Genomic DNA, 25,056 nt, shown 5'->3' with positions numbered 1-25,056 from the left:
TTTTTAAAAACTATTTTCAATTTCAAAAATTATTTTCTACTCTAGTTAAAATAAAAGATACTTCTCAAAAATATTTTTCATTCATAAATCAAACACTAAAAATCTTTTCCGAAAAATATTTTCTACTCACCAACCAAACATGAAAAAATAAGTCAAAAATCAACTTGTTTTCCAGGAAAACATTTTCCTTCATACCAAACACACCCTATATTTAACTGTAACACCAACACACAGGCAAATTATGAACCATCAAAACTAGTCACTTCATGTATCCATGCTTCAACAACCTCAACTTTCTAAAATGCCAAACTCTTCTATTTCAATTCGTTTGCCTTGTTTTGACTTGACACAAAGTTTAATTAAGCAAGCAAATTAGTAAAATAAAACAAAGCACTTTAGACTTTCACAATTTGTTGTATTGAATAGATGATGGTTGTTGGCAAATAGAGAAGCTCTTTGAGACATCAAAAGACAACTTATAAATTGTGAAAACTGAACGAGTCCAAATCGTTGACATTTACCTACAGCTGTGAAGTTGATCATGTACTTAATTATTTTAAATCATGTTGCCTAGTTTTATTATTATGTTAATTATTCGTTGACTTTTACCAATAATTTTATTTACTTTCTCTGCCCTTAAACAAACAAGAAACAATCAGCTTAGTTTCATTTGCTAATCTTTGAGAATTTCTCTATCAGAAACATTTTCTTTACCAATGGAAATACTTGTTAATGTTGTGGGTGGCTTTGTTGTTGAGGTCGGAAAGTTTGTACGTAAATGCATTTATCCTAAGATTGAAAATATTGTCCGTTTCTCGTCAAAAATTGAAAATATAAGGCAGGAAATGGAGAAGATAACAAAGTTAAGAGATGATATCAAAGGAAAGGTGGAAAAAGATGAGGGAGAAGGCTATAAACCAAAACCAGATGTTATCAAGTGAATCGAGGATGTTAGCGAGCTGGAGAATGAATGGGAAACTATGCAAGAAAACATTGCAACGGCTAAGACACTTACATATAGGTGTTGTCCCAATTGCAGCCTCCGCTCTGAAGTCTGGACTCAAGCACAGAATAGTATCCAAGTTAAACTTTGCAGTCTTAAAAATGACGGAGAAAGCTTTGGATCCAATTTGATGGAAGAAAATTACCGTATGGAAAAAGTTGAGCACTTACCAGGACCATCAATAAAAGACCAGCCAGCCGCAAGAAGGAATCTCCACAAAATCCTCCAACACTTGGAAAACGATGAGGTATTACAAGAACTAAATTAAGATTAGTAATCTTAAATTGTTTAGAATTTGGTAGCTGATAAGGAGTGTCTCTCGAATTTCGATCATAGGAGTAATTGTGCCTTTTTCCTAAATGAAAGTGTAAAATTGCTTTTTAATAGAAGCAAAACCAATACTTCTGCTACTTGTTAGAGTTTTATATTATTTTTTTGGAAACATCTTTTTGGCTGGAAAATTTGGCCAAGAATGATATTTTATCAGATTGACAATTTGTCTACTTATATTTTTTATAATAGATAAATCATGTATTATGTGAAATTAGAATTAACAAGTTTTGTTAGACATACATAAATAATAAAATGAAATATAAATTAGAAGAAATCTCCTATATAATTTAATCTGTTAGAAGTGGTTATGATTTAAAACTCAAGTCAAACACTTTCACCTTTACTGAATAAATTTTTATCTCATGTTCAATTTCTAAATTTATTTTTTAATTCAAATTCAAAAAGTAATTTTCAGTATGAATCAAAAATAAAAAGTACGATCATTAATTCATTGTATGATTATTTTGTGTGTGTGTGTGTAACTTGAGTACATCATACTTAATTATACTCTAAGCTATAATATTTTTAAAAATGTTTTTAAAATTATGTTTTAATATTCATTAGTGTGGCTTACTCACATAAAATTATATTGCTTTATCTTTTAAATTATTTATTTCCTTTTTTTTTTTTATCTTAAGAAACACTCAAGAAGGAATGTAGAAATAACACTTGTTGTTGGTATAAGATAAAGGATACACAAAATCATATAAAATTTAAAATTTGGCCACATAAATCATAAAAATATCAAATTTATACTTGATATTTGGAGATAACTACACTATTTTCCCGAGAAGAATGAGGAAACTAATTTTTTAATTTATTTCCCTCCATTTTTTGAGAGAATTCTAGCCAACATAATATTATATATATATATATATACCATTAATCAGATGATTTTTATTAAGGGAGATTTAAATATAGATATACGTATTTCTTTAAATTTTAGCATGATAATTACATATATATATTTATTCAAATATGGATATATCATATATGTATTTCTTTAAATTTATTTTGCTTGATATGCTAAATTATATTTAAATCATTGTATTAATATTATGTCAATATTAATTTATTTTTCTATTCATCTAGGTATACTATTGATTGAAAATTTGAATATGTACATTTTAATTTAATAAAAAAAATTTAATTAAAAATATTTTATAATAGATATTTAAAATAAATTTTCTCTATAAGATAATATTATGTATATTTTTTTCCTATTATAAATAAGTGGAAATTAATCTTTTAATTTGACAATTGCTGAAACAAAGCCTCCTAGAATCCTTCTTTCTCTAATTTCTTGTATATTACCAACCATTGTTGCATGTTTCACTTGTGGGTTAATTATTCTTTTGGGTATGTCAGGTTGGCATCATCGGAGTGTGGGGTGCAGGAGGAATTGGGAAAACTACTTTGGTGAAGAATTTGAACAATGAGCTTAAACAGATTGACGTGTCAATTAGGTCTAAACTGTCTTTTGGTGTTGTGATATGGGTTACAGTACCCAAACCGCCAATAGACATAAGAAAGGTTCAAGCACAAATTGCCGACAGATTAAACGTAAAGGTAGATACCGAGGGAAGTGAAGAAAGCAATGCCAGCAAAATCTATGAAAGGCTTAAGCAGGAAAAGAGTTTCCTTGTCATACTAGATGATGTTTGGGAAGCTATAGATTTGGATAAGGTAGGTGTGCCCCAACCAAAAGATCACGCAGGAAGCAAGGTTATTATAACTTCTCGTTTTTTGGATGTTTGTAACCAAATGAAAATTGACACCGAAATGAAGGTTTACACATTGAAGGAGAATGAATCTTGGGCTCTGTTTATCAAAAATGTGGGAGATATTGCCAATCGGAAGGATATTCAGCCATTGGCAATGGAAATTGCAAGAGAGTGTGGTGGTTTACCTTTAGCAATCACTGTTATTGGAGCATCTCTAAGAGGGAAGAACATGGCCGAGCAATGGGTAACAAAGAAGTAGAAAAAAAGGTTTACAACGTCATCAAGTGGAGTTTTGATTCTGTAGAATCTCAGGATGATATTGAATTATCCTCAGAGCATGAGAACAAAAAGAGAGGTGACATTCGAAGTTGTTTCTTGTATTGCTCCTTATATCCAGCGTCTATTCCAACAAATGATCTCATACATTGCTGGTGGGCAGAGGGGTTCCTTGGTGAACATGACACATATGAAAAAGCTTACAACAGGGGAATCACAATTATTGAGGAACTAAAAAATGTCTGCTTACTAGAAGAAACCCATTTGAAGGATTATGTGAAGATGCATGATGTGGTTCGTGATGTTGCTAAATGGATATATAATACCTTTGGGGATGAACACAGTTCTGTTATTCAAGCTGGAATTGAGTTAATTAAGATTTCAAATGTGGAAGTAGTGTCAGCTTCTATCAAGAGATTATCTTTCATAACCCAAGGAATTCAATATCTACCTGATAACTTCACGGAATGCCCAAAGACAACATCTTTACTTTTGCAACGCAATGAATCCCTTGTGAAAATTCCCGATAAATTCTTTTGTCATTTCCAGTTCTAAGAGTTCTGAACCTGAGTTATACTGGTATTAGAGCACTGCCTTGTTCCATCAACGAGTTACGTCAACTACATGCTCTAATACTACAAAATTGCCGCATGTTGAAAGAGTTACCATCTATTGGTAATCTTTGCAATTTGCAATTGCTTGATTGTGATAGTACAAGGTTATGTTGTCTGCCGGAAGGAATGGACAAGTTGACAAATCTGAGGCTATTAAATATGACTTTAGGTGGGTTGACGGAGAGCATCGACCTGGGGGTTCTCCACGAGTTGCAAAGGCTTGAAACGTTACATCTAACCATAAGCTGTAGATATATAGATGATGTTGGAGCAACTTATTTTGATGAGATATCACATCTACCCAATCTGACATCACTTTTTATTTACTTGGATATCTCATCAATTTCAATTTTGAAAAGTGACCAGTACACCTGGATGAAAAGATTGAAAGCATTACACATTACAGTTGGGAATACTACAACTCATTATGAGGTACCATTCAACAAGTCAACAAAGGTGATATGCCTCTCAGGTTTTGACATTTTCAATAACAAAGTCTGGCTCTCAAGCATGTTGCAGTTTGCTTCATATTTGTACTTGGAAGAATGCATGGGTCTCACGGAGTTCATTCGGAACAACAGTTTTGATGGATTAAAATCACTATACATAAACAAATGCTCTTGTGATTTTGGACCATCGATAGAAGGAAGTGGACAGTTTGATGATCCTTTGCCAAATCTGGAGCAACTCATACTCTTTTCTGTATATAATTTAAAGAGTGTTTCTGATTTCGGTCATTGTCTGGGTCTAAGATTTTCTAAATTACGAAAACTGGTTGTGTTCAGTTGTCATAATTTAACATGTCTTTTTAATGTTGGTGGAGCTTTTTCTGTACCCAGGCACTTGGAAGAAATTTCACTTTCCTATTGTAATTCTAAGCTGACAGAGTTACTGGCACAATTCAGCTCAAGTCAGACGACACTCGTTAGCTCAGAAATTCCAAGAGTCCGAAAGTTACACTTGCATTATTTACAGGCATTAAGAACGTTTGGGGAGCCAGAGAGTATGTGGGAACACCTGGAGGAACTTGAGGTGAGGAATTGCAATGAAATAAGGAAGCTGCCTCTCTCTATTCAAACCTCCAACAAAATCAAAGAAATAGGAGGCCAATCAGAATGGAGGAACCGCCTGGAGTGGGATGAAGAAAAATACAAGTCAAATTTAGAGCATTGTTTCAAGGAATACGCCGAATGGTGGAAGATTGCTATGAATTAAGGAAGTTGCCTCTCTCTATTCAAACCTCCAACAACATCAAACTAATAACAGGATCATCAAGATGGTGGAGACAACTGGAGTGGGATGACAACAACTACAAGTCAAATTTACAGCATTGTTTCAAGGAATACCTCTCTTTTTTTGGGTAAGATGGGTTAGCAACTTTTTTCCCTTTCCTTAATTAATATTTTAGAAAATAAATTGTATCCTAATATAATTAATTTATTTTTTTGCAATGGAATAAGGAACTTGCCTCTCTCTATTCAAATCTCCAACAACATCGAACTAATAAGCGGAGAATCAGAATGGTGGAGCCGCCTGTAGTGGGATGACGACAACTACAAGTCAAATTTAGAGCATTGTTTCACTGACATATATATAAAAGTAAAAGTATGAAGGCCCATGGTAGCTGAAATTGGACGTGTGAGTTTATTTTATTATGAGAGAACATAATATTTCAGATTTGACTTCTAGGATTGGGGTGGACTTTTTTATTTGATTGTCATCAAGCCAAAAATAAATATAGCAATATAAATGTCATTAGATTCATATTCTTATGAGAAGTATGTATAATTTGAAATAGGGGTGTACATGACTGGGTTGGTTCGAATTTTTCAAATATCAAACCAAACCATTTGTGTCGTAATTTTGAATTTATAAACCAAACCAAATCAATAAAACTCGGATTTTTGAACCTCGGGTTTTTTCGGGTTTTTCTGGTAAAGTGTTCATACAAACATATAATTTACTTTTACTTCAAACATTTCTTTAGTTCTACCAAAATACAACTATCTAAGGTGTTTCTTAAGAAAATAACACAAAATATGATGTGATTAATGACACTAAAAAAACCCAACAAAAATATAATAATGAAATCGTGTAAAACAAATATTACATTAAAATTAGATTATGTATTTTAATTGTCTAAACCTATTCTAAACTAAAGAACAAATATTCAATATTATTGTCATTCTTAGTGTTGAATTGATTTTATTTTTGCATTAGTATTAATTTGATTTTGATTTAAGCTTTATTATAACTAGTATACGTGCCCGCGTGTTGCACGGATAATTTAAAATGTGATAATTTTATACTTAAATATAACTAATAAAATGTATTATGCACTTAATAATACCAATAACTTAAAATAACAATGACAATGATAATTTAAAATGTGATAATTTTATACTTAAATATAACTAATAAAATGTATTATGCACTTAATAATACCAATAACTTAAAATTACAATGACAAATAATTTTATCCTAAAAATGACACGTGGTTTTTTGTGATGCATGTAGATTTTTAATTAATAATTAATATTTAATTTTTTTATTTTAATGATAGTATATTAGTATAATATTCTTAAAAAAACACAAATTTAATTGACAAATCTTTTTATTTAAACCTCCCAACTTTCACTCAGAAAACTGAAAAAAAAAACAAAAATATGAATGTCATTCCTGACGAAATCGATGCAAATTATTATTTTTTGTAACAACTTCAACTATTTCAGAGATGCTAACGGATCATAATTAGAGGCATTATACTTATCTTATTCAGATATTCAACTTAAATAAAATATTCATTATCCTTTATCTTTCTAATATACCAAATATCAAATGCATCAAAACTTACATTTATTTTTCTAATTCTCTAAAAAATTCACCACGATACATAAACTTAAAGGATGTTTTTACTTTCATGGGCCATTTACTCCTATTTTTTCTTTATCTCAATATCGAGCAAAAATCTGACGGTATAATATAATTATTAAAAGTCGATAAAAAATATAGATACAAAAAAATATATAGGAGGATAAGAAGAGATTCGTCTTATTTTTTAAAATGTGGGAAGATTTTTTTTTTTAAAAAAAAGGGTAAAGTTATCTTCTTCTTTTTTTTGTTGTTTTAAAAATGAAAATATTTTCAGATTTAAAAAGATTTTCAGATTTAAAATATTTTAAATTTCAGATTGTAAATTAACTTTGTTAATTGAATATGAGTTATGTTTTAAAAAACTCCATCGTGCATAAGTATTCTTCTCCTTTAAACATATTTTAAGATTTAAATTGTTTTTAATTTTTAATTTCAGATTTTAAATTAATTTTGTTGATTACTTAGTTAATATTATTTTTTGTTCCTTTTCTGTTTTTAATTTAAGTATTTCCTTACTAAATTATTTTATATAAATATTTCTCCTATTATGTATTAAATTTTTTCCTTTCCTGACATAGAATTTATGGCCCTAACATTAACATCCTTGTTTATCTTCTTCATTGCTAATAACACCCTATTTTCAATTCACTGATAACCATCCGAAACATAACATTTTAGAATTTCAAAATATTTGTAATATAAAAAGTAAGTTTTTCGTGAAAAGAATTCTTTCAAAGAAGCATAACTTATCATCAGACCAATAATTGTACCAGTATTGTATTATTTGATTGGATATTGACATATATAGAAAATCTCTTTCACTAATGGAGGAATGATCCCTCCTTGAATGTGTCTTAATTTGATATTTTAGAGGACAATCAAATTGGTGGAGTAAATTGGAGTGGGATGACGACAACTACAAGTCAAATTTAGAGCATTGTTTCACTGACATACTAAGGTGTGGACGCTCATTTTAGCTAAACTTCAAAAGTGTGAGTTTATTTTATTATGAGTGAACATAATATTTCAGAATTGACTTCTAGGGTTGGGGTGGACTTTTTTATTTGATTGCCGCCAAGCCAAAAATAAACATAGCAATATAAATGTCATTAGATTCATATTCTTATGAGAAGTATGTATTATTTGAATAAATTTTATTATTCAGAAGCATCGTGGAAGGGCAAATTCACAATTTGGCATTTGGGCTTCTGTTTGAGGCAACTAATTAAAGATGGGAAAATTTTCAAATGGACAATATTTTGACATTTAATATGATTTCTTAGCCATACTTTCAATATTTATTTAAAATGTCAATATTTTAATTTGTTATATATCTGATTTATATATTTTCTTATTTGTTTGATTTGTAGAATTCAATTATTTAATAACATAAAGGAGAGAATCAGGGAGATAATATTTTTTAAAAATTGAACATATAACTTAAAATTTTCATCAGTTACAATTTCAACGAAATCAACTTTCTTTTTTATTATGTTTTCATCGTAATTGTATACAAAAAAATTTACATTTTATGTGCCAACTTTACCATTCAAATTAAAATTGGTATTTTACTTTCATAGTGAAAACTACAAATTGTATCCCAGTGATCAAAATTATATTACATGATTGCCAAATATATTTTTCTTTATTTGTATTAAAAAAATATTATTGATTGTATCACAATATAATATAATCATTACATATGAATATGATTTATGAAAGGATACAAAATTATGGGGAAAAAATAGCATATATAGTGGAAATAATACAGTATGTTGAGAAAGAATACAATATTCTAAAAATATATATATAAATTGACGAGCTAATGGTCAAATGACCTCTCAACCTATTACCGGATTTTCAACTACACACCTATTCTTCGTGGGAGTCCTATTACCCTCTAAACTACTTTAAAATGGAATAAATAACCCCTTAAGTGCTGAGTTGGCATAGAGAATGTATGTCACTCTCTCAATGAGTTGCCTATTTTTTTCTTAATTTCTGTTTTTTTTTTCTACTTTTCTTTTTCTTTCTCCTTTTTTCTTCTTATTTATCTATATAACTATATCTTTTTCGCCATTATCATTGTTTAAGTTTTTTCAATAGATGTTTGGTATAAAAATTATCAACAACTAATGCATTTTATGAATAAATAATTTTTCAATAGACTTATTTAGAACATATCTAACAATTTAAATTTATTTTTAAAAAACATACACATTAATTAATATTTTTTTAAAAGTCATGGACTCAAGAGTAACAAAATCAAAGTGAAGTAATTGTATATTTAAAAAATATCTTCAAACTTATTAAAAGAAACTAAAACAAAACAATTTCTTCTACATTTTTAAAGAAGGATCCTACATGTCCTCCTAAAACCCATGAAGAATGAAAATCAAAAACTCAAATTATAAATTAATCATGAAAATTTTAGAGAGAGAAAGAATAAAGAATGGGGAAGAGAAAAGGTGACTTGAATTTTCGTTTTTATAAATTTTTAGAGATATAGAAATTTATTGAGATAAAAAATGGTGTTTATTATAGTTAGGGTTGAAAAAATGATTGGGGAAGGAGTACTTTAAAAAAAAAAAAATTAAATGGTGAAATACACGTGTCAAGTGCGTGTTTTCATCACAAGACACATACCTGGTAAAGATATTTCAGGGAGAAAATAATTCCACTTTAAAATAGCTCAGAGGGGTAATAGAACTCCCGTGAAGTATAAGTGTGTAGTTAAAAATTCGATCATTTGGCAATTTTCTCTAAATTGACTATGAAAGAAATAGAGATACAATATTCTGGAAAAAAATAACATACATAGTGAAAATAATATTGTTTTACTCAAAAAAATAAAAATAATTAGGAGGTGGTTTTTAGAAAAATCGACTAAACTTATGACTTAAGGGAAATCGAATTTCCAAAAGAACAGAGTCACCACTAAATTTTTTAGTAAAAAGTAAGAAAAAACTTAAGGTTTTCAAAAGATTTAAACAGATAAAATCAATTTCAAATAAAAAGAATTCGAATTCAATGTACATTCCGAGAGGTGTTAGGCCCTCGGTTGACCGGCGATTTAACTAAAATGATTTTGACTAATTTTTTTAAAATTTAACTAAGTATAAAAAAGAAGATAATTTTAAGTTGTTACTTTTAAGGGAAAGATGACATTATTCTTATTAAGAAAAAATAAATTAAATGTAACTAAATATATAAAAATAAGTAAATAGTAGATGCTTCAAAAAATAAGAAAGGGTATCTTGGGGAACTTGATTAAATTTAACCATAAAAAAAGCAAATAAAGTTAGTTAATCGATAACATAAATAATAATAAAGAAAGAAGGAACAATTGGACTTGGGTCTTTTGCCCAAATCCAAATGAATTGGGCTATGGCCCACCTGTCCTGACTCTAAAGAATCTGGTATGCTTTAGATGTATACTGCTGTATAGTGGCTGTATCTCGGCCCATTTTGTGTATATGGGCTGTATACCAAACGTATACAGCCTACTTCAAACTCCAGCACCTGTATCCTGCACCTGTATTTCAATTTTTGGACCTATATATCAATATTCTCCATGTATACTAGTGTATACTGATGTATACAAGTGTATACTACTGTATACAGCCCCTTTTCGGGATTTTCGAGACTGTTATTTTGCTTCCGAGACCTGTACGCCAGCTTCCTTTTCACCGCAAAGATGAGGATGACTCGAAAGACTAAAAAATACGCAAGGGTGGAGTCCGAATAGACTCGAGTTGATGTCATATGTAACAAAAGAAAGGGAGAAAATTAGTAGAATAACCTGAAAATAAAAGAAGAAACAATTGAGCACCATTTACAACAAAATATTGAACTTAACTTAAATGATCCTTAACTAACCAACTAGGAGATAGAAACTACAAATATGATCAATTTTGAAAAGCTACAAACAAATGAAAACAAGTCACATAACTCCTTGAGGACCCACAAATGACAAGTTAATAAGAAAGATAATCACACTTAAAGAATTCATCAAATTCAATTATCAAAGGACATGCTACAGGGAATACTATGCTACTGTTTTCAGATTTTACAAAGTTACTCTTTCTACTAAAAGAGATGCCACAACTACTCTTCTCAAAGAAAATGAAACTCTAGATATTGTATTAAATCATGATCATTTTTATCATTTTTGGAATAAAATCTAAACCCATTGTATTGCATCGGTTTACGAAAATTGAGGAAAGGTTGTATTCATATCCAAGTAAACAAAGGAACGGTATTACTCCTAATGGTTACTGAGGCAAACTATGAGAAAATCATGATAAATGAATGACTATACATTCATACTTCATATATTCACAAGCTACCGGAATACTGAAAAATTAATGAGCACAAATGCTAGGATTGATAAGAGTTCATACGACCAAATAACATAAACCGAAACTCAAAGCAATTTTTATTACATTAGCTAAAATTTGTTTAAAAGATACCAAGCAAAAGGCTAAAGCTAAACAATACACAACAAGGACTAAAGCCAAACCGTCCCCAACAAAACATGTCGAAACACCCAGATTATGATTTTCATGCTTGAGCTCAATCAAAGAACCTAATGGGTTATCCAAAAGCTGGACCTAGATTTTAAAATAGAAGCTGTCATGTTGAACATGGACGGGCAGAACCTTATACGAGCATGAAAATTGGACGAAACTATGGATCCACGACACACCTCAATCTGAACTCTTTGCAGCGAACAACCAGTAACTCAAATTGACAATAGTATGAACAAGAACTATAGCGTACTTGATCAACACAACTATCCAACAGAATGTTCAAGCAAGGTAATAAAAAATATTGGCCAGCCGGCCCAAAGTAAAAACTCGACTCAAGAGTCCAACAACTTCATTTAGTATCAAGATAAAATCACAACGAGCAATCGATTCAAACAACCCATAACGATCCAATTATAAGGTAAGAAACTAAGCCACGAAATAAGAATGGAAACAAATTACCTTCTTCAGAGCAGCGAATGGGACGAATCAGCTTGAAGGAGCTTTCCAACCACCACACGAGCAGGGGCGGACCCACGTTGGTTCCAGGGGGTTCACCCGAACCCCCTCGGCAAAAAATTACACTATATATATAAGGTAATTTTCTGTATTTATGTGAATATATATATATATTTTGAACCCCCTCAATGACAAGGAGAAAGAGATAGCCTAGTGGCATTTTCCCTGAAAATTAAGCCTCATGTTGAGGGTTCGAATCCCTGCATTAGCGTTTTATTTTTTTCTTTATCAGTTTCAGTTTTTTTTTTTTTTTTTTTTTTAAGGTTTCAGTTCCGTTTTCACGTTTTTTTTAGTTTTTTATTTTATAAAACATGCTAAAAGTGTGGTTTTAAACCCAAAAAAATTCAAAGGTCCACCACTAAAACTAAATACTACTACTTTCTTGAAATTTTGTTTTGTTGGCTTATATATACACATTTATACTTTTATTTTTCAAACCCCTTGAACGAAAATTCTGGGTCCGCCACTGCACACGAGGGATTCCAGTGGAAATCCAAGTTCCGAAACAGCAAACTAGCTATAAATCCAATCTCCAAAAACCCTCTCTAACACTTGACTGTAAATGGCTATTTATAGGGAAGATTGGGCAGATTTAGAGGGGAAAACGGGAGGGATTTTTGGAATTTGAAATTCGAAATTCAAATTCTCTTATGAGATAAGGTTGCCAGCTCAATTGTACCAATTCAAACGGTAAGAAAATCGCAGCCGTTTCATCTAGAGAGGAAGGATGAACGAGCTACAAGATTGTAACACCTGGAAAAATCGAGTACAAGCGGATAAGGGAGAGAGAGAGAGAGGACTACACGCACTGCTCGCTGGACTCGGACACGCTGGATTTCTGATTTCTGCTGGAGTTTGCGTGAAGAAGAAGAAGCGTTGTACCGGGTCGTCTGGTTTTGTTCTGTACGCGTCTGGTTGTATTGAACTGATGGGTTTTTGGTATTGATTTGGGTTGCTGAATGTATTGTTAATTTTTGGGCTGAACTGATTTAAGTGAAAGGCCCAAGTCTTGCAAATTGAGTTGGTGAGGAAATAAATCGCTAAAATTGCAATAAAGGGTTAGGCAAATGAAATACAATCTAGCCAAATTGAATTCTTTTAGTTAATTCGGCTAAGTAATTAAATAAGATGAATTAATATAATTAACTAACGAGCTTCTTAATCTCAACAAAATAAAATAATTAACTCAATTATAAACTAATAACTCGAAATTATAACTATAACTTAAAGTAAATTAATAAAATATTTAACAAAAATGTAAAATCTTTTGTGATGATTTTCAAACATTTATAAAATAACGTGATTGTAAAAATATACATATTTATTATTTAAAATGACAAAATTACTTTTTTAAAAAATAACTTGGAAGTATTTTGAATTTCCTGAAACTCATTAATTCAAAATTATAACCATCACTAATAAAATATAAAATCTTTTTGAGACGATTTTTGAATATTCATGAAATACATTAATTATATATATAATTATATAAAACATATATATTATTTAAAAATTATTTAAAAAATGACGAAACTATTTAAGATAACTTGCAAACTATATTTATTTATTTTCTTGAAATTTTTATAAAACTAAAATTTTTAAATCATTTGAAAATTGGAGAAGCTCAATGATTAATTTATATTGTGGAGGGTCAAAATTGGGTGTCAACAAATACAAATTGTTGAGGAAGGATACAATATTCTTAAAAAAAATACAAATTGGCTGTGAAAAAATAGGATACATCTATGGTTAAGAAATATAAATCAATTTGACTTACCTATTTGAATGACTACAAACTAAAGAAGAAATACAATGTTCTTAATAAAAATACAAATGTTGAGTAAAAGAAAAACAATTGATAAACAAAAATTAATATGAATACAATCATGCTATGAATACAATTCAAATTTCTTCTCTCCCTTTGTCTTTCTTCTTCTTCTTTGTCTGCTATGTTCCTCCTTTTTCTGATTTTTTTTCATCAAAACCAAATCCAAATTCGTATTCACTTGTGCATATATTAGTAACCCTATAAGTAAAATTCGAAATTATTAATTATGAATGTATAAAAAATCAAACAATATGTGTTGTATGAATGTTAATGTAGATTATTACAATCTATTAAATCTCAAATATAAAAACAAAATCACAAAAAAATTGAACAATAGAGTTTAAAAAATGAAAAATCCGAAATACATAGAAGAGGGAAATCTCATAAACTACTTGGTGAATATGAAAACCTCACAAAAAATGAAACAATACTGTTTAAATACGGAAAATCCGAAATACAAAATACTTTATAATTATGAAAACAAAATCACAAGAAATCTCACAAAATACTTGTTGACTTCGAATTTACCTTAATCAATGGTTGAATTTTTAAAAAAAATTAATTGTGAGATTTCTTAAACAAAGTGTAGGAAATAGGAAGAGTTGATTTTCTTGAAAAGGAAAAGAGATAACAAAGGTGAAAAAGGGAAGAGAGAGAAAAGAACAATTTGGGGTAAAACCTAGAAAGAGGGGAAAGTGGGTAATGAGGGTGTTTTATTTTTTATTTTTTTACGGATGATGGAGTAAAAAAAGGGTATTTGAGCCTGATTTGAGAAATAAAAGGAAAATAAATTATTATATTAGGATATAATTTATTTTGTAAAATATTGACATATTGACATTTTTAATAATTATTTTAAAATGTAGATGTTTTTAATAATTATGTTAGGGAATGTGACTAGTTTGCTAATTTTCCCTTAAATCTAAGGATAATTGGTAATAAAGGGGTACCACGTAAATGAGATAACAAACATTTATGCCGGTACCGTGTAAATGAGATAACGAGCATTTATATGGATACCAGAGTCATGAAATTGATAGTACTCCTTGAGATAACGTAAATATTGAGACTTTTGAATTTTGTGAACTTGGTTACTTTTTGTGTGTTTAATATTTTCTTCATGAGCTCATATATGTTGCGATGAGATGAATATATTTGATTGAAATGAGATGCATCATCATCTCCTAATCAATTGATATTATATTGTGCACATGCATGAATATAAGATTGAATATGAGTAAGGCTTGAGCACGTCGAGATAGTCCATGTTGCAATGGTTTTATGTTTATGAGTGGGGTACGTGGAGATCGTTTGTGTCGAAGATTGTTTGATTTTGTGATAGTACATTGAGATCATCCGCACAAGCACGTAGAGACCGTCTGTGCTAGTATATGGACCTTTGCGAGTCCCTCATCGGTCCCGATTATTTGACCGAGAAAGCGGCTGTGTATATAGGATTTTGGCCATTGTATTGCATTGCATTTAGTATTGATTTGGTATTGAGATGATTGTGGTATTGATTTGACTTGATCTAATACAACTTAGCCAATAACCTGACTATTAACTCCTGAAGCATCAGAGCGTTGTTGGGAACCACATGAGGTTGGGCTGGACCCCCCACCTCAGTCTGCTGCTCAATAACATTATAATGCCCAAATACGGGCTAAGGAGTTCAATGCTTCAACTATTTCAGAGAAGCTAACGGATCATAGTTAGAGGCAATGTACTTATTTTATTCAGATATTCAACTTAAATAAAATATTCATTATACTTTATCTTTCTAATATACCAAATATCAAATACATCAAAACATACATTTATTTTTCTAATTCTCTAAAAAATTTCACCACATTACATAAACTTAAAGGATGCTTTTCACTTTCATGGGCCACTTACTCCTATTTTTTCTTTATCTCAACATCGAGCAAAAATCTAATGGTATAATATAATTATTAAAAGTCGATAAAAAATTAAAAACAATAGATACAAAAATATATAGGAGGAAAAGAAGAAGAGATTCGTCTTATATTTTAAAACGTGGCAAGATTATTTTTTTTTTAAAAAAATGGTAAAGTTATCTTCTTCTTTTTTTGTTGTTTAAAATGAAAATATTTTCAGATTTAAAAAGATTTAAATTTTCAGATTATAAATTAACTTTGTTAATTGAATATGAATTATGTTTTAGAAAACTCCATCGTGCATAAGTATTCTTCTCCTTTAAACAGATTTTAAGATTTAAATTGTTTTTAATTTTTAATTTCAGATTTTAAATTAATTTTGTTGATTACTTAGTTAATATTATTTTTTGTTCCTTTTCTGATTTTAATTTAAGTATTTCCTTACTAAATTATTTATATAAATATTTCTCCTAGTATATATTTAATTTTTTCCTTTCCTGACATAGAATTTGTGGCCTTGACATCAACATCCTTGTTTTATCTTCTTCATTGCTAATAACACCCTATTTTCAATTCACTGATAACCATCCGAAACATAACATTTTAGAATTTCAAAATATTTGTAATATAAAAAGTAAATTTTTTTGTGAAAAGAATTCTTTCAAAGTAGCATAACTAATTACCATCAGACCAATAATTGTACCAGTATTGTATTCTTTGATTGGATATTGACAAATATAGAAAATCTCCTTCACTAATGGAGGAATGATCCCTCCTTGGATGTGTCTTAATTTGATATATATATATATACGAGATCGAATGTAAGATAGTTAAAGAGAAAACTAACCATATATAGATAACCATGATAATAATATATTATATCAAAAAACTCATAATTTGAACTATCATAGATTTTTTCAATATGAAAAATAAATTCACAAAACCTCAAGAAGACAACGAAAACAAAGTAATTGTATGCATCCCAAAGTATTTCTTGTTCTTCTTTCCCTGTTGATTAATTGAAAAAAAAAAAATAGAACAGAAGGAGAAAGAATTAGTGCTTGTTGAAAGTGGGTTTGAGTGTAGACGTAATAAAGAAACGTGAGAGGATTTTAATGCTTGAAGTGGAGGTTAATTTGTTTCCCTTATTTTTCTCTTTTTGTTTAGTAAAAGTTCATTTGCAGTTTTTAAAACAAAAAACATTTTAAAGTTATGCGGTTTTGTCAATCAACTTAATTTTTTAATTATATTTTAAAACGGTATGTAAAAAAATCTGCAATCATTTTTAAAAATACACATACTAAAAAACTTAAAAATATTCTTTTTTTTTTCTTTCTAATAGTTAAATATATATGATATAATGTATCTATTAAATTTTTCTTTGATCAAACAAAAAGATCTTGAGATGCTTAACAACTACACTTTTTTTTTAGTTTATTTTTTTTAATTTAAGAAGTGTAAAATTAGATAACTGTCACAATTCTTAAAAAGGTTAACAACCCACGTTTATTTATTTATTTTTCCTTTCAAAACTGAAAACACTTTTAGATTTTATCATTTAAAACTGTTGCCGAAATTTATTTATTTAAATAAAAATAGAAAAAATGATACCGGGAAAAGAATTTTATGTGTGACTGTCATTTGGAACATTTCTGAAAAAATAGTAATAGTATTATTATTATTATTAGTTAAGTTTGTAATTTTTATTTTTATGTTAATTTTAAATTTGAAATTATTCCTTAAAATTATCCACTAATTGAATTGTTCCTTAAAACTATCCTCTGACTAACGTGGAGCAGTTATTTGTTTTTTTTTTTTAAAAAAAAAATTAAAATTAATAATCACACTCATGTTCTGCAATTTTTATTTTTGGTTTTTCAGATTTAGATAGTTAAAGTTTTTAGTTATTATCTTATATAAATTTTGAAAATTATAAAATGATTATATCACGTTAATTTTAAGCAATTCTTTAATAAATAAATTTAATATTTTAATTTCGAATTTAAGATAATTACAAAAAGTTGAGTTTATTATTTAATCCTATTAGATGTAATTAGTAATTTTAATTATTTAAAAATCCTATTTTTTGTGGTGCTGACATGTGTCGTTCTAAGTCTAACTATTGACATATGTCTATATTTATTTATTTAATTAATTATTATTGATTATTAATTATTTAAAATACTGAAAATTTGTGGTGTTGACATGTGTTATTTTTCTTCTCCTTTTATATATAGATAGATTACTAACATCTATGGACTATAATCTTTATTGGACTATTAAGAATTCTAACTTTCAGACATGAAATAATATATTAAAAGATAATAACTATGAAAAAGTATAAGAAATATTTAAAAATTATATCAAAGTAAATATCTTTACGTATAAAATAAAATTTTAAAATTATATATATAATGTCAGGTTGGCTTGGTTTCGGGTTGGTTTTTTTTAGTTGAAAACAAACCAACCCAAATATAGTTGGATTTTTTTTTTCCAACACCAAATCAAGTCAAACCAAATCACTAGTTGGGTTTTTTTTTCTATTTGACTCGATTTGTGGTTTGGTTCGATTTTGTCCACCTCTAATTTGAATAAATTTTATTATTCAGAAGCATTGTGGAAGGGCAAATTCACAATTTGGCATTTGGGCTTCGGTTTGAGGCAACTAATTAAAGATTACAGATCCTTTGAAGTGTTAGTTTTGTGAGTTAAATGAATCTAAGGATAATTGGTAATAAAGGGGTACCACGTAAATGAGATAACAAACATTTATGCCGATACCGTGTAAATGAGATAATGAGCATTTATATGGATACCAGAGTCATGAAATTGATAGTACACCTTGAGTTGTGAGATAACGGAAATATTGAGACTTTTGAATTTGGTGAACTTGATTACTTTTTGTGTGTTTATATTTTCTTCATGAGCTCATATATGTTGCGATGCGATGAATATATTTGATTGAAATGAGATGCATCATCTCCTAATCAGTTGATATTATATTATGCACATGCATGAATATAAGATTGCATATGAGTAAGGCTTGAGCACGTCGAGATAGTCCATGTTGCAATGGTTTTATGTTTATGAGTGGGGCACGTGCATGGAGATTGTTTGTGCCGGAGATTGTTTGATTTTGTGATAGTACATTGAGATTATCCACACAAGCACGTATGGACCATCTATGCTGGTATATGGACCTTTGCGAGTCCCCTATGGGTCCCGATTATCTGATCGAGAAAGTTGATGTGTATATAGGATTTTGGCCATTGTATGGCATTGCATTTAGTATTGATTTGGTATTGAGTTGTTGAGATGGTTGTGGTACTGATTTGACTTGATCTAATCCAATCTAGCCAATAACCTGACTATTAACTCCTGAAGCATCGGAGCGTTGTTGGGAACCATATGAGGTTGGGTTGGACCCCCTACCTCAGTCTACTGCTCAATAACATTATCATGCTCAAATACGGGCTAAGGAGTTCAATGATATCCATATTGATAGGATTGAAATCGAGGGAAAATAATTCAAAAATCGCTTCGGAAATAAAAAGGGTAAAATTAGAATTTTAGTTGAAAATCAAGTTCTACAAGCCAAAAGGAGTTCGTGGTTGAAAAACTCATTTAAAACAAGCAAGAATCGAGCTCTAATAAAAAAATTTACTACTTTTTCAACTTTAGGAGAAAAAACCCAAAACTCACATTTGAAATGCAATCAAAAATGAGAAATTTCAGGAAAACTTTGTCAAAATCAGTTTACCCACAATACAAGGACCTTAGATCTCGAAAATCAATTAAAACTCATTCCAAATCGACCTCCAAATCAACAATTTTGGATTTCTCTACTTTGGGGTTTAAAATCTCAACTTAATGGATAGAAATCATGAAATATGACAGAAGTCAATTTCCTGAAAAATGACTTTCAGGTTTCAGTTCTAGAGTGAGAAGTATTTTTTGCATCCCGTGTTTACACCAGAACAAAACATTTAACCTTGGCAGTTAAAAATTATACTGAAAAAACTAATAATAATGTGAATGAGAGTCACTTGTGTGTTGCATTTATTGATTTGGTGCAAACATCCGATACAGAAACCTAATATACAAATTATAAAGAAAGAAAATCATGACAGTTACCTCCCTGTAACAAGTTCTTTTAAAGTATATTTACAGAATCCATAACCTATTGATTACACATATACACAAGGCAATACAGATTGTGATGCTAACTGGCTTGACAGTTCATATTTGGATCATCAACTGTGTTAAAGTACAATGTAGAAAGTTTGTCATCAAATTTGGAAATTAGTTGATGGACAGACAATCCGCAGTACCGCTTCCCTAGTCTAGCGATGAAAATGTCAATTATTTTCTTGAACATGTCGTCTTCTTGGATTAGAGGTTGCTCCACAAACTCAACTAGAGGCATCCACTGCATTGCAAAAAGAAAAGGTAGCTCAAGTAAATGCTAAGTCGCATAAAGCTGCAGACTTTAAGTCTAACTCAACCTCAAACGCTAGCTCATCAGGTGAGTATTACACATTACGATATGCTTACCTTAGCATCCTGAATTTCTAGATCATCAACCATGATCTGTTTTGACAGGGGTCTTAACAGGCAGACGAAGAACAAATCTGACTTTTGAAAGGCCACATCGTGAACATGCCTGAAGAAGGACATCGATAAATGTTAATTTAAATAGGCAAAATACATATATTGGACCCTAAACTTGGCTTCAAATTTTAACTTTGACCTCCAACTTTCATAGTGCACAAATAGACACTTTAACTTGTATAAAATAGAACAAATAGACACACATGTCCTACATGGCATCCTACATGTCATTTTTTGTCCTACGTGGTGTCCTACGTGTATTGTGCCATGTAGGACTCGTGTGTTTACTTGTTCTACTTTATACAAGTTAAAGTGCCTATTTGTGCACTATGAAAGTTGGAGGTCAAAGTTAAAATTTGAAGCCAAGTTTAGGGTCCAATATATGTATCTTGTTTGTAAACTGTAAAATCAACAATTAGAGTCCAAAGTTTAACGACTGTGTACATAGCATGAGTTAGAGCATGAAACTGAATAAAACTTGAAATATCCTAAAGATGACAGTAAAATCAAGAAAATAGAAACTCTACATTCTCTGTGTCTGAGCCAAGTTACTCGGATACTTATGGTATCAGCATTTTGTGTTCTTATACGATTTCTAATATAGCTCTTCCTATCGATAAAAAAGGTGTAAAATAAATCGCTGTCCATTATGATAAACTCATGGTTCTTTGAAGAGGGAGAATTTTTTTACCTGAAAGCCATAACCTCCACAAATTCAGTATCAATCTGGAAAAAGTAATGCGAACAAAAAAACATCGTTTAGATAACGATTGGTCGTTATGTGTTGCTAATTTAGGAAGGCGATACGTTTAAGTGAAAATTGCTTACGCCAGTTTCCTCCTGCACTTCTCTCACAATTCCTGTAAAGAGCTCCTCGGACTGAGTTTGACGCAAAAACTAAACTAAGTATACAGTTCAATCTTTAACTAAATCAAAAGAACCAAAATGGTAAGGTGAAATTGCAATAGAGGAACATACCTCATGAATAAAACCAGTTGGTATTTTCCATAAGCCTGAAAGAGCCGGCGTAAAATGTTTCTCTTGCACGACAAGCACCTAAAGCAAGAATTTATTAGCCTAAGAGACTACACAAAGAATTTAGAAGCTCACAAACATTACTACTAATTAGGAAGGCATTGCAAACAGAAAAACACACACCTCATTTTTATCGTTGATCACAAAACCCCCAACTCCAACTTGATGTGATGCATTCGAAGGAAGCATACAGGGTTCCTCCGGAATCCAGTAAGTCATCATAACATATCCTCTTTCTGCATGATGGTATTGAAATCCTTCCTACAAAATTTGAGTTCGATTGTTACAAAATCACTAGAGCTGTATATTATTGTGTATTAAGATACCATAGTTAGCTTATTCTCTCCATGAGACAGTCACTACTAGCCAGAGATAACAAAGAAAAGTTAAACGATTGAGTAATTTCCTGTATCGATTTGGGTAAAGTGATAGTACGAAATACCTTTACTACAATGCATCAACAAAAAGGAAATACCTTTACTGCAACAGGAACTAGATCACATTTTTCCAATGGTAGCTTAAGCCAAACTCCCTTCTTCCCCTGCATCATCGGGAGCCATCAGTGAGCAAAAGGTGTTATAAAAGTTTACTTTCAATACACCAAAAATTACCACGCCTCAGTCCTAAACAAATTGGGGTTCCATCTATATGAATTCACCAGGCTATGAAAAGTACAAGTTCACTTGTCTATAAAATAATAAGAAAAAATATGAAATGCGGTGGCTTTCACTCGTGTATTAATCAACACCAGACAAGAAATCGAGTCTTGAAATTTGAGACTAGTGTAGTATAGTAGTTGCTGGAAATGAAGTACCTTCACTTTCCAATGAGAGAGAGATGCACGAAGCACAAAGGTAAATTTGTCGGGATCAGATGGTAGTCTATCTGCATTGACGAGTACTCCTCCATATTCATCGTCAGAGGCATCAAGCAACCATTTATCTCTAAAATACAAACTTGTATGGTTTGTACCGTTTATCTTATAAGAGAAAGTGTCCTCTAAGAAATTCTTCTTGCTGACTGATCTTGTAACATCATAAGAAGTGCTTGAATAAGAAGCCTTTGTTAACAGCCCTGAAGTTAAAACAGAAAATTTACAAAAATTCGAACTTCATGTCAGATACAAACAGCAACGTTTCTCATTTAGTAGCATTAGTGGCGTTATCTAATAACGCATAGATTGATAGATAATATTCTTCTTAATGACTGCATTAGAAACAGGACATCATTCTTTATAAGCTAATGACGCATTTTGTATTGCCTTATTATAGTTCATGCTTCCTTGCTCAGAGATCATAAGATACTACTCTCTCCGTTCCATTTTATGATCATCTGAGTATGCTCTTTCCTTTTTAATTTATTTCGAGAAGAAGCATAACCAATTTAGCTTTAAATTTTCCATTTTACTCTTAATGATCTGATTTTATAGTCACAGAAACGTCATGACATGTTAAGACCGTTTCCAGAAGTCAGTCTTTTCTTTTTTAGACTTAGTATTCCGTCAAATACCTTCACATAAAATGAAACAAACAGAGTAATGTCTTCTTATTCCCTTACAAAATCAATGGACAGGCAAAATAACCTTCTGATTGAATCCAAAAAAAATGGTCCACACCCCTAAGTAAATACTTCATCCGTTTCAATTTGTTTTCTTTTCAATCCATTCAAAAAAGGTATCTTTTACTTTTTTGGCAAACACGATTTAAAAGTCTTACATATTTACTTTCTTAAACTCCATGTCAAATCAAAACAAGACAAACAAATCACTCCGTGTCAACTCAAAATCAGACAAACAAATTGAAATAAAAAGAGTATAAAAAAATTACCTCTCCAAGAACAAGAATACATTCTACATATCTTAATTAGTTTAGGACCACAATGTTTAAGTTCTATTTACATTCTTAAAATCCGTGTCAAGTCAAAAACAAAGAAACAAATTGAAATAAATGAGTATCAGAAAGTTACCTCTGCAAGAATCGAAATACATTTTACATATCTTTATTTTAAGATTACAATATTCAAAAGTCTTACATATCTACTTTTTAAAATTCCGTGTCAAATCAAAATTACAAATAAATTGACATGGAAGGAGTATCAGAAAAATACCTCCACAAGAACAGAAATACATTCTAGATATCTTTAGTTTAAGACCACACGATACAAAAATCTTATGTATTTACTTTCTTAAACTCTGTATCAAGTCAAAACGAGACAAACAAATTAAAACGAAGGAAGTATAAGAAAATTACCTCTGTGAGAACAGAAACTTGGAGCCACATTAACACCAAACATGAGCTTTGAATCAAGAAAATTTCATCAACCCCTCCATACCAACTGATTTACACATGGACATTGACTTAAAATCAATAAATTTCAGCTCCATCACAGTCCAATGAAAAATAAAAAGCTTGACTTCTCTATAAATAAACCAAGATAAGAAAAAAAAAACAATTTTTTTCCAAGAAAAATAATATAAGATTCCTTCACAATGCTAAAAACAAGAAAATTTCTTTGGTATTTTCACCCTTTCTGAGAAAACTAAAAAAAATAGAACAAATCCATTGAAGATATTAAATAGAACTATAGTTTTTGGCATTTAGAAAAAAAATTACAAAATATCTTTGATTAAGAAGGAGATATATTTTTCCATGGAAAATATTAGCAAAGTTTCTAGCTGTAACATCCGACAATTTGAAATAACTATGAAGAGGTTTAGAAATGGGAATTAATTATTTTTGGAAGGAATTCAAACATCTGGAAATTTGGCCAAGTATGGGAAAAAGTGAGTTTTTGGCCAACTTTGAACAGTTATAACTCGTAGCTCAGGATGATTTGGGTGTAGTTCCAGTTATTTTTACGAATCCCGTGGAATGATCTTTCCAACGCCGCCGAGTTTGCTCGATTCTGAGTTCGTATGAGTGAGTTATGCCCTTTGGAAGTTGGGCAGTTGGCAGGGAAATCCGTCCGGAAATTGTAAGGGTAATTTGGTCTTTTCCCTAATCAATTGTTTTGGTTATATTAAGGGTTTAGACTGATTTTTAGATCAGTTTTTCCCTTTTAAAAAGAGTGAGGGTAAGGATTTGTGAGTGAAGAGGAGAAGAAGAGGAGAAAGAGAAGATCAAGCAAGGTTTCGTCAAAGATCGTCGTGGATATCATCGGGGGTGATCCCTACTAGGTATTTGAGTTCATAGTGTTGGATTGGTTCTTTCCCCCACACACCAAACTCATTTTAATTCCGAGAAAGGATTGGTTGTGTTTGTTGAAATTGTTGGTTATGTTTGTTGAAGTTGTTGGTTATGTTTGTTGAAGTTGTTGGTTATGTTTGTTGAAGTTGTTGGTTATGTTTGTTGAAGTTGTTGGTTATGTTTGTTGAAGTTGTTGGTTATGTTTGTTGAAGTTGTTGGTTATGTTTGTTGAAGTTGTTGGTTATGTTTGTTGAAGTTGTTGGTTATGTTTGTTGAAGTTGTTGGTTATGTTTGTTGAAGTTGTTGGTTATGTTTGTTGAAGTTGTTGGTTATGTTTGTTGAAGTTGTTGGTTATGTTTGTTGAAGTTGTTGGTTATGTTTGTTGAAGTTGTTGGTTATGTTTGTTGAAGTTGTTGGTTATGTTTGCGCGCCAGCCAGCGCCCCCCAAAAGGGACTCTGAAGTCCAGCCCTTGGGGTGGCGCCCCTAGCAGAGCCCCAACCAGACCCTTCTGACCTTTGTGGTCTGGCGCTCCGCGCCTCTCAGAGCGCCAAGGACGCCAACCTTTCCCATTCCTTCCCCAGTTTTTCATACATGTTCCTTGGTAATGTACCTATGTTTTATAGTTG

General features: G+C 30.6%; 1 protein-coding gene and 1 pseudogene across 1 annotated transcript; one reads left to right on the top strand and one right to left on the bottom strand.

Moving 5' to 3' along the window:
* Positions 1 to 714: 714 nt before the first annotated feature.
* LOC102588072 (disease resistance protein At4g27190-like) lies at positions 715 to 5,659 on the top strand (annotated as a pseudogene).
* Positions 5,660 to 19,793: 14,134 nt separating this feature from the next.
* LOC102587754 (nudix hydrolase 8-like) lies at positions 19,794 to 23,639 on the bottom strand. Its single transcript, XM_006358332.2, has 9 exons — positions 23,494 to 23,639; positions 22,059 to 22,318; positions 21,720 to 21,785; positions 21,368 to 21,505; positions 21,188 to 21,265; positions 21,038 to 21,088; positions 20,901 to 20,935; positions 20,153 to 20,261; positions 19,794 to 20,027 (listed from the first exon to the last, which is right to left on the bottom strand). The coding sequence occupies exons 1-9, from the start codon at positions 23,534 to 23,536 to the stop codon at positions 19,821 to 19,823; spliced, it is 987 nt and encodes a 328-aa protein (XP_006358394.1). The 5' UTR covers positions 23,537 to 23,639; the 3' UTR covers positions 19,794 to 19,820.
* Positions 23,640 to 25,056: the final 1,417 nt, after the last annotated feature.

This window comes from Solanum tuberosum, unplaced genomic scaffold (genome assembly GCF_000226075.1).
Source record: "Solanum tuberosum cultivar DM 1-3 516 R44 unplaced genomic scaffold, SolTub_3.0 scf00273, whole genome shotgun sequence".
NCBI lineage: Eukaryota > Viridiplantae > Streptophyta > Magnoliopsida > Solanales > Solanaceae > Solanum > Solanum tuberosum.
The sequence above is the reverse complement of the archived record's forward strand: the minus strand, read 5'-3'. Positions and strand labels throughout refer to the sequence as shown.